The 13725-nt window shown below is 42.0% G+C and overlaps 1 protein-coding gene across 5 annotated transcripts in view; it reads right to left on the bottom strand.

The window, feature by feature from the left end:
• LOC125466610 (solute carrier family 22 member 23-like) overlaps positions 1 to 13725 on the bottom strand; it is an 85366-nt gene that overhangs the window by 37391 nt on the left and 34250 nt on the right. For all 5 annotated transcript variants that reach the window (XM_048561381.2, XM_048561341.2, XM_048561371.2 and 2 more), the window contains one exon: positions 2007 to 2175. In XM_048561381.2, the coding sequence (XP_048417338.2) occupies positions 2007 to 2175 (169 nt within the window). The remainder of the gene's footprint in view (positions 1 to 2006; positions 2176 to 13725) is intronic.

Below are 13725 nucleotides of genomic sequence, written 5' to 3'. Positions count from 1 at the left end.
ATCAAACACTGACATTGCCAATGAACAGTGGGTACAGGAATGTCAGAGTTCAGTGTGGCAATGCAGTCACTTTGCCAGAGCCATCAGCTTGCTGTCAGGATGTTGTGTCTTTGTGGATATTTTCTAACAAGATAGAAGCAAATTAACACCATCCTTCAGAAAACATTCACGTGAAGGATCGCACACACTGTGGAATGAATACTGGTTTACATTTAAAATAATTCAAATGGCAATGCTGTGAAATTTTTTCAATTTAATTTCAATGTGGACAATTATTTAGGCCTCTGGAGTCCAGCATAACCAAATTTTGTTTTGGATTGCTAAAAAAAATTGGAAAGGAAAGCCCATTATAGAGCATAATTTAGTCTTAAGTATCATTCCAATCGATTTTGCTGACATCGCAACATCCACAGCTCATCCACATTCTAGTCAGCATGGGTTAAATCATCCAAGAATGACCTGGTGTGCAGCTTTCAATATTTAGGAATTCAACATGTGAGCAACAATTACAGACTTGTGTAAGTTCAGACTTGTTCAAACCACAAGTAGCAATTCCAGTGTGTAAAGAGTTTTATGCTGGGAACTTTTGCGGTATTTTTTGACAAAGATTCTGGTCCTTCCATGGTAATGTACTCAATTAAAATGTTTGCTGCTATAACAATACTTTTGCTCTACGGGTAGTTTACATGAACAGGAGCTGGGATTTCATCATCTCAGCAGGGAAACAGAACATGCACAAAGCGTGCGCGTTGGAAGGAAGGCCACAACACTGTAGCCCATTTACCCCAACCACCAACTCTAAAAGCAGAACAAGCAACAAAAATAACTTTAACATGGTCCCGTTAAAACACGATAAAATGTTCCAAAGCACATCGCAGGTAAACTAAATGGGATACCAAGCTAAAATGGTCAAAGAAGTAGGTTTTAAGGGATGTCTAAACGATGAGGACAGAAGGGTTTAGGGAGGGAATTTCTGAGCAGCTGAAGACCTTTTTAAAAAATTCATTCAGGACAAAGGTGTCACCAGCTAGGCCAGCATTTATTGTCCATCCCCAATTACCCCAGAGGATAGTTATAAGTCAACTATGTTGCTGTCGGTCTGGAGTCACGTGTAGACCAGACCAGGTAAGGATGGCAGTTTCCTTCCCTAAAGGACATTAGTGAGCCAGGTGGGTTTTTCCAGACAATTAACAATGGATTCATGGTCATCATTAAACTCCTAATTCCAGATTTTTATTGACTTCAAATTCCACCATATGCCACAATGGGATTCAAACCGGTGTCTCTAGATTGACAGTCCAGTGATAATACCATTAGACCATCAGCTCCCCCTAAAAGGCACGACAATGCTCAGGAAGCCAGATATGGGTGGAGAAGTGTGGAAATTGTAGGGAGGCTTTAGGACTACAGGAGATTGGAGAAACAGGGGAGTAAGATGAAACCCTGGATGATTCTAAAACACAGATGAGAACCATAAAACAGAGGCATTGACGGACTGGGAGATAACACAAGTCAAGTGATGGATCATCTAGAGACGTAAATTACAATACCAACAACAGAACTCAAGTTTACAAAGGATGGTAGACAGTTTTACATCTCAAAGACAGCTGGCAAACAATGGAACTGGAATCAATCTTTGCATACTTTCATGACGCCCTCACTAACAGTTACACATTAACGGCATGCACATCTAAGCACAGTGTCAATTTGCCTGTGTCTGTTTATACAGGAACAAGTAAATCCCTACTGAAGAGGGACAGGAAGGTCGACATTTCGGGTTGGAACCCTTCATCAGGGCTGGGGAGGGGGAAGGTAGCTGGGGAAATAATTAGAGAGGGTGGTGGGGTGGGAAGGCAGGGGCAGATAGGTGGGAAAGACAACGGACAGGCTGTGTCAGGTCAAGGAGGCAGGGATGACAGGGAGGGCTAGGCACAAGATGAGGCCGGGGGTGGCGATTTTGAAACTGGTGAATTGAATGTTCAAAATAGAAAAGTCACTACACTTACCACCAGTAAGGGATCATAAAAATAAATGGACAAATGATAACAACTTGCAAAATCTGCCAATCCCGACAAAGGGCAGCGAGGCCTGGCATGAGCAGCTGACCTCCCATCGCAATGAAATTTGCACCCATGGTCATCATGAATCTGTGTCGAGGCAGGGAAATCTCAATACCTATTATTAGAAATGGAAAACGGGTTAGCTAGTGCAATTCACATTTACACTGCAATTTATAATCACTTAGCAAACCCAAAACTGTGCAACTGTGATAATCAACAATGATTCGTAAATCAAATTATGACTTTACTATATAGGATTCCAACCTTTCTTACTGGTGTTTAGAGAAATGGTTCCACCCAGATACAGGTAGGGTTGAGAGCATCACAATCAAATGTTGTTTGTATTACATTGGATCCTGTTCAGGTTTTACAAGTCCATCTGGTTTCCAGTGAAAGTCATGAATCAGTGGAGAAGCTATCACATATCTTGACAGTATTTGTCCTCACTGATCAACCAACTCCAAGGCAAATGGAAATTCTCATGCTGAAATCAGACAGCTAGAAGTGCTCATGGAAAACACAAGGGCTCACTTTTGGTTCTCCTGTACAAAGTGCAGCATTTAAGAAACGTTAGTCCGTCGAATAATGAATCATGCAAGCAAGTGGACAGAACAACTGTGTTAGGTTGAACAGACAAGCATTAATCATGTAGATTCCCATATGTGCTTTCACGAACCATTCATCGTATGTCTATATCGGCCAGATTGAAGCCAATTTTTCCCTAACCTGAGCCTGTAACAAAAAAACTTCCTAAGTCATATGCAGAGTTTGCCACTTTATTTCTGAAAATCACAAATTGAAGGTCTTTTATTATGAGTCAAAAGTGATTACTTTGTACATCCATTTCATGGACCAAAAAGAGACAAAAATGTTCATAGCCGAAGGAGGACCACTCTGCCTCCTCAAGCATGGTTGACTGAATCCTTGGGAATCTTTGCAGGAAATTTGAAGTCCCAGCATTTCGTGAAGGATTGGAGGAAGTCAGGTGAGAATCTGGAGACAGTAGAAAGTGAAGCATCAGGAAAGAGCAGATCCCATCAGAGAAGGATTGAATGGGTGGACAAAATCAGAAATTAATGAAGAGAGAAGTGACAGTGGTATGCAGAACTACAGCGAACAGAGAAAAATGCCAATACTTCTTGAGGCCAACTATTATTGGATGGAGTGGCAATAAGTCAAGTTGGGAATTCTGGAATTGTGGAAAAAGTGATCTGGCAGCATTGCTGGCTCCTTGAGCAAAGGTTTTCCTATTTCAAGTCCATTGTAGTGACCCCAGAGGGGGTTACCAACATATTACTATTACATCTTATAAAATGGAACTTGGAATGTTTTCGTATTTGTTTTCCTCTGCCTCCCCTTTCCCCGAATTCCAGGGGGCTCCCAAACCTCAGCTTGACTCCTCTTCTTCCTGATTTATTTAGATTTCACCTCAAGCCTGTTATCTTCCTCTACACCTCAATGTTTCTTCATCAGCAACGTGTAGGGAGTCTGAAACTCCTCAAAACCGAAAGAGAATCCAGTAATAAATAAAAGTCAAAAGAACGAGAAAGTGATGACGAGCCTAATAAAGCCAAATGCCTGGTCATGTGACAAGTTAACTAGGTAATCAAAAGTCAGCTGGACCCAGTATGAGTGAATCTAAATAGACTTCGCATCTTATCTTCATCTCTATTGTAACATCAGATTCCCTTCAATCTGCAAACAAATTGCGGCCTTCTGTTCACTTGTTAGGAGCACGCTGTACAATTATATAGAAAAGCAAAGACTGTCCAGGGTTGATTCAGATAGACTGCCCTTTCTGTTAATACAGGTGAGCCTGTCTTATCCGAACAACTACATTCTGAGCAAGGAGAAGAGGGAGTCACTGTTGCAGATCCGAAAGCAGAAATCCTGGCAGTTCACAGAAAGTTCACCAGACTAATATGTGAAACGAACAAATTGAACAGGGTTAAGCCTGTATCCATTGGAGTGCAGAACAGTAACAGACGATTTGATTGAAGCATATAAAGATCCTGAAGGGTCTTAACAGGACGGATGTGGAGTGGATAGCTCCTCTTAGAAAAGATTTAAGAATGGAGGGTATCCAGAGTTAAAGATCAGGAGTGGCCCATTTAAAAACAGAGAAGCAAAGTATTTTGTATCTTTGGAACTCTTCTTGGAAAATAGTGGACACAAATCCTTGAATTTCTTTTTAAGGCATAACTGGATAGATTAGTGTTTCGGGGTGGGGGAAGGGATAGGCAGGAATAAACATTTGAGGTTACAATCAAATCGGTCATGATCTTAAATGAATTTTAGATCAGGGTTAAGGGACTGAATGGCCTACACACCTGCTCCTTATTCATATGTTCATAAAAAGTCTGGCACTTCTATCGCTTTTTACTCCAGATTTCTTTAAAGACACCAAGTTGCTGCAGAGAGATTTAAACTCTTTCCTGTCATTTGGTCCAAGACTTTTGGATTATAAACACAACCACAATGCTACCTGTATCCCATCATTCATGGTTTAACATCAATGGAAGCCATCCTGTTCAATCAATAGTCTAGTGATGAACATGTTTTACTCAGTGCTTTCATCCACACCCTGCTGTCAAAACTACAAGGTCAGATTAAGCAGTAGTGGATCTGAGCATGCTGTTGATTTATTGTGTGCACATGATCAATTCACAGGAACTGCTGATGCATTACCTTGAAATTAACAGGTGGAAACTGGTACAAAAAACATCACCAGGTCCACAGACAGTCAGGGCAGGTCTTGGTCGTTGCTGACTCCAGATGAGGAGAATCAAATATCAAACAGATCTTTAATGTAATCCTTTCAAATTCTTCACACTCCACCTTCCACAGATCCATCTTTAGAAATGGATCAACGGTATTTTCGGAATGTCACTGTGCCTATGGCGGTAGCTACCCACTTGGACGTCTGCTTGACAATTTGGTTAGAAAGTTAAATTATAAAACAGGAGAGTGTTTGTGGAAGATTCAGTTTGAAAAGCAGACAGATCATAAGCTATGGGCTACAGAGGAGTCTCTGAACAAAACTACAACAGGATTTTAATAGAGGTGGTGGTCAGGTTATTTATTTTAAAAAAGCCATTAAAAAGGAGATAATTCACTCAGAACACAATGTACACTGCTCCCAGTGCTGCTTTACATAGAGCTAGTGAATCATTGCTTTGTCTGTGCTGCCAGGCACCTCATGTTGTCATGGGATGAAGAAAAGTTAGTCTGTTAGTCCCCCGAGTAACCCACCCTGAGACCAACAACATAATTGACATACACACAGTTCACAAATGTGCTGCTGGACTGGCAATGCCGGGCAAGGATTTATAGACCAAACAATTCACACGCGAGTTTTTGTATATTTTAGTCAGTCAAAAGGTGGAGCTAGGAGTAATTGCTAATGCTGCAACAATCTGTCCCTTCCTATTTTTCAGTATGTGTGTAATTAGAAGCAGCTTGATAATTGCCTGGATCGTAAATACAGATGCCAGAAATGGCTGATGTCAATACTCCACTAATTAATGACCACTGTCTTGTGGGAGATTAGAAAACACCCATATCCGCAAGCCAAAGAAAGGAGGCAAGCATAATTTAAATACCTGTATTCATGACATCAATAAATTAATTTGAAAAACTAATTAGATTACATTAATATTTTAGCTCAGTGTTCCAGAAATGCGAATCTTGCAGATGTCAAATTCAAAAGAGTTTGTGGGCACCAACCAAACCTTATTCTGAATCCATCTCTTATTCCAAGATGTTTATTCCAAACTCAAAAACACTTAAGTCACCAAATTCTTTCAATGAAGTAATTTTTTTAAAAAACGAAGAAGCTCAGTGATTAAGCCTTTAGTCAAAATAGATTCCATTTTATAGATTAAATCCAAGCATTTCTTCATTTACAGCTATGTAATGAGTTATGCAAAATATAGTTTGAAATGCAATATTATTTGGGAGATGGTGGGTTGAGAGAGTACTCCCAGTTTAGAAGAACCTCTCATCTCTTTTCAATGATTATTCAAATCATTCAAGTGCACTGAGAAGTGATAACAGAGTTTCTTTGTGCAGCTGCATAGTGACGTACCCTTTTGGATCAGACACTTGGAGACAAGCCAGGCAAGAAATCCTTCAGCAAACTGGTCGTTACATTTTGAAGAGACCAGCAAATCGTGGCCAGAAACGTGGAATTAGGGGCTCTCTAAAACGCAGAATTGTCCTGAACCCAGGAGACCTGTCCTTTCTTCCACTCCACATCCTCACAGCAACTGTTCACTAAAGGTTTTCAGGAGCTTTGAAAGCTTGGTTGACTTAGTACAAGAGATAACAAGGTGTAGAGCTAGATGAACACAGTAGGCCAAGCAGCAGGAAAGCTGACGTTTCAGGCCTAGGCCCTGAAGGAGGGTCTAGGCCCGAAACATCAGCCTTCCTGTTGGATCTGGTTGCTAGAAAGAGAATATAGTGCTTGACTGTCCAAGCGACACAATGTTTCAGATTCAAGCCAACAAACCCTGTCAAGCTAAATATTAATGAGAAAGGACACAGTCCAGTTTAGAAAGGTCCTACAGTTCCCATATCTCAATGAAAAAGGTTTCTTGAACAATTTCAGGATTTTGCCTCGACTACTCGAATGAAAGATTTCATTTTAATTTTCAAGCATTAGGCCTTGGTGACTGTGGGTCACATTACTGAATGGCAAATCAAGTTTCAGCCATCATGACTTAGAGGCAAATTTCCCACTCCACAGCCATGAGGGGTTCTTTCGCTTGAACAGCGCAGATCCATGGGACAAAGAGCTGAATGTTTAAATTCATCGGGATATGCGGAAGTGAAAGTTGGCTGAAGTTATGGAGCCAAAGCAGGAGAATCTACCAGGGAGAGCCATTGATTACAATCCAAGCCATTGGTAACACTGGTATAGAAGAAGAAGAAAAAAAATACATATGTATAAATAAAAGACAATTTGGAAAGATCTCTTTAAAAACAGCAAAGAGAAAGAGAGTCAGCCAATTTTTCCCTCCTGAGCAACATCCTTTACAGATCCTAAAATCCAAAGAACCACTCATGCCATTTAAAAATGGCTTACTCAACAGGAAAATGGTTCCTTTTGGTGAATTTCTGCAAGTTACCAAAACACGATTCTCTCCATCGCAGAGATACATTCACAGGCTAACTCACTGACTTTTCTCATCAAACTCCAAGAAAAAAACACAAGCATTTTTCCAGCTACTTTAATTTCTTTTAGGCTCCCAAACAGCACACCGGACTCTCTACTTCTGAGCTGAACCTGCTTCTGGCCCGCCTGTCTCTTTCACTGGCCAGAAAAAGTTCAACTTAGTACACACCTCATCCGTAATCTCAACAGTGGAGACCTCTAATAATTTAGTTTATGTCACGTGGTTTCCTGGAAATGCTGTTTCGATGTTCTGTTAAATATTGTTTGTGATGTTTAGGAAATAGGCAAATCACCTCCACAAAACTGAAAACCAAGGCAAAGCAAAAAAAAAACCTTTACTTTAGAGCTCAAGTCCCAAAATAGCAATATAGATTGTAAATGTTCAAAGACTAAATTTCATTGCAAGATATTCAGAACAAGAGACGAGAGAGAAAATCCTTTATAACCGAAGTGGACAGACTGTAAAATTCACTTTCAGGGTTAGTCACTAAGCTAAAAACTGCGTCAACATTCACAATTAGATTGGATATGGGATGAGGGTGAGTGTATAATTAGCGCTATTTGTTCACGAGCTGAATAAATGTGAACACAAATCAACTCAGCCTATTTTTTTCTATTACAGCTTCTATTTTTTGATTGAGCACAATATCAATACCAGTTTATTTTTAAGTCCCAAGTCAGTGAAAATAATGTGAAGACAGCCCAACACATGTTTCTGTAGGAAGGTTAATTTTACATTTCTCGCCAGTTTTCAAACAAACAAACAAACACAAAACAAAAAGGAAGCACATTTACTTTAACTTTGCTTTTACTGTAAGGAAGGGAGGACTCTGAACCCAACAAATATCTGTCAGACATTACACAAGCCTTCCCCCTCAATATATCTCAACTGTGCTCTCTCTTTCACTTATCCAGCCTCCCCATGAATGCATCCAAATTAATTTTACTACTACTGGTGTAGCTAGTTACACGTTCTGAACAGAGCTACACATCCCTTTGGCCCACGAAGCCACCACCGACTCAACTGTATACTTATCCCACTTCCCAGCGCTTGGCCCATAGCCTTGCGTGTTATGAGATTTCAAGTATTCATCCATGTGGTGCTTTTTTAAAAAAGAAAAGGTTGAAAGATTTCACTCACAGGTAATGCATTCCAAATGTTGGGTGAAAAACAATTTCCTCCAACCCCTCTAAAACTCCCACCTGTCATCTTAAAGCTATGCCCCTGATTATTAACCCTCCAACTCAGGGAACAGTTGCTTCATATCCTGTCCATGTCCCTCAATCTTGTACATCTCTATCAGGACCCACAATCCCCTCCCAATCAGTCTTCTCTGTTTGAATAAAATCCAACACCACCCCCACCCTAGCCAGCCTCGGTCCATAGCTGAAATGCTCCATTCCAAGCAACATCCTGGATAGTGACATTTCATCTGAACTCATTAATAAATCCAACAATGACCAGGTCATTGTTAAATGCACGACTGATATTTCGAGTTAGTTATTGAGAAATTGCAAGCACTGTTGAAAAGCAATGATGGGGTTCGATTGGTTGCCAAGTTGACCCTGGAGCCAATCATTGTTCTCCTTCCAATAGGATAAATGCTGTTTTCCCTTCACTTTGGTAATTCTTGAAAATTATCCTGATGAGCGCAAGATGAAAAGCTTTGGTATGTGCCTTCTCAGCAATACTCACGTTCTGTACTGCCAATAATTACAGTTCTGTTAATTAACTCACCCAATTTTTCCTTGTACTACATACAACAGGCAGCCAATGAACAGTACGATCACACACAACAAAGACTGAATGGGCCAAATGGCCTCCTTTAGTGCTCCTAGAATCACAGAATCCCTACAGTGCGGAAATAGGCCATTTGATCCAACAAGTCCACACCAACTCTCCGAACAGCATCCCGCCGAGACTCATGCACCCCTTCCCCCCCCCCAACCCTATCCTTATAACCCTACTTTGCCCATGACTAATCCACCTAACTTGCACATCTCTGGACTGCAGGAGGAAACTAGAGCACCAGAGAAAACCTATGCAGACACGGGGAGAATGTGCAAATGCCACACCAACACTTACCCAAGGGTGGAAATGAACCTGGGTCCCTAGTGCTGAGAGGCAGCAGTGCTAGCCACTGAGCTACAATGCTATAAGTGTCTCTGACTACCAGCTCTTAACACTTGAACGATAGTCAACAAAAAAGGACATTCATTAATAGGCAATAAGTGATTTGCCTTTGTTATCCTGACTACTTATAGGAAGCGTGTCACTGTCATCTTCAGACGGCAGTAGATCCAATGGGACACAAGCCAATCACAGGATCTGCAGCCGCACGTTACAGAGAGGGTGGAACTCCGGTATTCGGAGCAGCTATTTCATCAAAAATAAAATCGAGGGTGTGCCCAGACAAAGACATTGAGACGAAGCAAGTCTCAAGTTAAGTCCCACACAAGTCACAGAAAAGTGAATGTCTGATGGCATCCAGCTTTTCTAAATAGCAACTAATCATTTTTTTAAAAAAGGTTGAGCTGGAATTGACCATTTCCATGACGTTTGGAAGGTTCAAAGCAGCACTGACTGACATAAAAGTCACTGTGGGGAACTTGGCGTCATGAGCCCTTCGTCCATCTACTCCTAAGGCCCACACCATTTCAGCAGGATTCAGTCAGCAAATTGGAGGCCTGGCTATAAATCTGAATAAGTCAAAACACCCCAGAGATGAAAACATGCTTTTTGTTGCAATTTTTGTCCCATTACAGCCCTGCCTGAAAATGGGGAGGAAGAGGCCTAAAACCTGGAGTGATCATGTCCCGTATCACCTTTACTCACCAGGAGATCCTGTAGCAAAATGAAACATTAGAAATCCAGTCTACTCACTTCAAGCTAACTGCACTGTGACAACTACAAGATTATAATTATGGTTGTGTTTTTAATCAGTAACAAAGACAAATTATTACATCACATTCTGGTTTGAAGTACATTCACAGTCTACAGCTATTTTTGAGTGCAACACTTGACACTTAACACTTGAATTTCTTCTGCTCAAGGTAACTTCACAAGGGGACAGAGCACTCTGCTGACAGCATCATTACATTGGAAAACAAATCCCCTCAGGTAGTCTAGCAGTACAAGCACCTGAGCCTCCCCCAGATTCTACAATAAAACATCTGCGGGATTCTGCTGCAACTAACCACTGCCGAGGGGTAAAGTGATAGTGTCTGAAAATAATTTTACTCAAGGATCTACCAAGAGCTGTTACATAATTTGACTCATTAAAACAGAACTACCACAAACTGGAAGTGTATCTTGCTTTTAAAAATGGCATCATTAAATTAAGCAAAGACCTGGAAAATTCTCATTTGATTCCAGATCGCTAACAGATTCACTCAGTACAGTCGCAGCAATAATAAATTGTACCGCAACTGGAGAAGTGGAATAAATGGAATATTTTTGTAACTTTGACTACTTTCCATTGTTATATGTGTGACTGTTTATAATACACATTATATAAAATAAGGATTAGCTCTCATGTTTCCAATGGTTGATATGAAGACTGGTGACTGAGGTATTTAGTCAGAATGTACTCTGCTCATCAATGCACGAGCACATCAAAATGCCAGCTGGTCATTTTACCGTCAGCAGTAAACCATGCTGTGTAAGCTGTCCAAAGAATTGCTTTTTTCCCTTCCCCACTCCCAAACCTTTGAATCTACTGGTTATCACTTCCCAGACTCAGGCTTACCAGCAGCTTGGATTAATTCCCCAGTAGGTTTCTGTCTATTTCAAAGCACCCGAATCAGCATGAACCAAATTACATCCCTCGAGACCGTGCCCACAGTGCATTATAGCTCAACGTCTTGTCTACAGCCTCTAATATCTCTTCTCTATTATCCAGCTCAGTGTTACAGCTCCCACTTGGTACAACTCTTGCTCACCTATTTAGAGCAAAACCATCAATAATCATGGTTTCTCCTCCCAACCTTACGTTGTACCATTACAGCAGCTCAAGGATAATGGTCTACCTTCTGTCCTCGGATGGTTACCCGGAACATGATACCCAGCCTCTCCTGCTGCCACCTCTCTCCACGTTGTGGTTGGTAACAGATTTATCATGACAGAGTCATACAGCAAAGGAACAGGTCCAACCAGTCCATGTCAAACATAATCCCAAACTAAACTAGTTCCACCTGCCTGCTCCTGGCCCATATCCCTCCAAACCTTTCCTATTCATGTACTTATCCAAATGTCTTTTACACATTGTAATTGTATCCATATCACACCCTGCAAACTACATTCTTAAAACAAATTTGCCCACATCTTTTTTCAAATCTTTCTCCTGTCACCTTAAAAACGTGCCCCCAGTCTTGAAACTCCCCCATCCTGGGAAAAAGACAAATACCCTTAACTCTATCTATGTATCGGCACGGTGGCTCAGCGGTTAGCACTGCTGCCTCACAGCACCAGGGACCCGGGTTCGATTCCAGCCTCGGGCAACCGTCTGTGTGGCGTTTGCACATTCTCCCTGTGTCTGCGTGGGTTTCCTCCAGGTGCTCCGGTTTCCTCCCACAGTCCAAAGGCGCACAGGGTAGGTGGGTTAGCCATGCTAAAGAGCCCATAGTGTTCAGGAACGTGTAGGTGAATGGGTCTGGGTGGGATGCTCTGTGGGTCAGTGTAGACTTGTTGCGCCAAAGGGCCTGTTTCCACACTGCAGGGGTTCTAAGCTTCATCTCTATTTTATAAACTTCTAAGGGTGCCACTGAACCTCCTATGCTCCAGTGAAAAAGGTCCCAGCCTATCGGCCTTTATTCAAAACTCCAATCTTCCATGCCCAGCAACATACTGGTAAATCTCTTCTGAGCCCTCTCCAGCTTACCAATGTCATTCCCCTAACTAACTTGGAGACCAGAATACTGGACACAGTATTTCAGAAGAGGCCTCACCATATCCTGTATAGCCTCAACATGACTTCCCAGATCCTACACTCAAAAGGACTGAGCAATAAGGGCAAGTGTGCTAAATGCCTTTTTAACCACCCTGTCTGTCTGTACGTGATGCAAAGTTCAAAGGATTACATACATGAACCGCTAGGTCCCTCTGCTCTACAACACAACCCCATGTTACCATTATAATGGACCTACCATTAATTGTACAAGCTGTAGCGAATATCAGACGTCCCGTTCTGTCATTTCCTCCCACTCAAATTTTAGGAAAACAAACTGCTGCGCTCGGCCACCACAAGGAGGTTAGTGCAATCACCACCATAACCACCATCTCAGGTTGAACCCGACTGAATGATTTATGTTGTCAACTTGAACATAGGGAGGCAACAGTTTGTAATGGGAAATTACACAGAGCTGGAAAACTATGTCTCCATAACACTAGCTGAATGTGTTCCATTCAGGGGCCTCCACTGGCCAGTTGGAAATGCTGACCGCGGGCCTTCTACCCAGAACTCAATTCTGATAGAGGCAAGAAAGTGGCAGGATTCAGGTACAACATTGCCATTCTGCCCAACTAAATACCTTACCCACTTCCAAACTTGCTGTCAGCGAGTGCAGGAAACTCCAGTGCCCACTCTCCAATTCCAGCAACTCGATCACTCACCAGGACAGCTGAGTTTAGGACCCTGACGCCAGGGCAAAAGCAGGTCCCGAGTCTGTACCCTACCACTCGCCCATTGGCCAGCTCAGCAATCTTACTGAGGCTGATCTCCATCCTGCTTGGTGGTCACAAGACAAACCCTTCCAAGGATCACTGCAAAACTGCCTTTCACGCACAGGTCCCATTCTGCAGGATGGCTATACACAATAGCCAATAGGTGCAGGAGTAGGCCATTTGGCGCTTCGAGCCAGCACCACCATTCAGTATGATCATGGCTGATCATCCACAATCAGTATACTGTTCCTGCCTTATCCCCACAACCCTTGATTCAACTATCAAGAGCTCTCTCTATCGATGTGGGACCTCAGGGATCTTATAGCCCTTTGGCATCTCCTCAGGGGAGCTGGCAGTCAGTTTGGCCTGACAGGGCCCTCAGCACCTTACTGCTACCCATGTTCATTTTAATCTGTGTTCTTGCCTCCTGGGGGCAGGTCATGTTGAGCCTATGATATGGAGTTCTCTCTTCTCATGGTGGAATCTAGGAAAATTCAACTTCATTATAAACAAAACCTGTTAACAACGGGTACCAAGTAGAAACAACAAACTAGTGAACAAATCAAAAGCTTTAGGTGACATTGTAAATCCGTGGACTTCAGAGTAATCATTGTGCAACCTCCAAACTTCACTTGCATTCTTAGTCATGCAGTTTGAATTTTGTGAGGTACTTTACTTCAAATTGATTCTGTCTCCATGCAGAACAGCCAACATGCAGCCTACGACAATGCTCAGGGGCCAAAGCAAAAATTGTTCAGTGACCTTTAATTAAGGCAGCAATTTTTGTACTCAGCAAATGTATTAAAAAAGGTACAGCGAGTTTGAGA

The sequence above is a fragment of the Stegostoma tigrinum genome, chromosome 2, assembly GCF_030684315.1.
Source record: "Stegostoma tigrinum isolate sSteTig4 chromosome 2, sSteTig4.hap1, whole genome shotgun sequence".
Classification (NCBI taxonomy): domain Eukaryota; kingdom Metazoa; phylum Chordata; class Chondrichthyes; order Orectolobiformes; family Stegostomatidae; genus Stegostoma; species Stegostoma tigrinum.
This window is presented reverse-complemented; position numbering and strand designations above follow the sequence as displayed.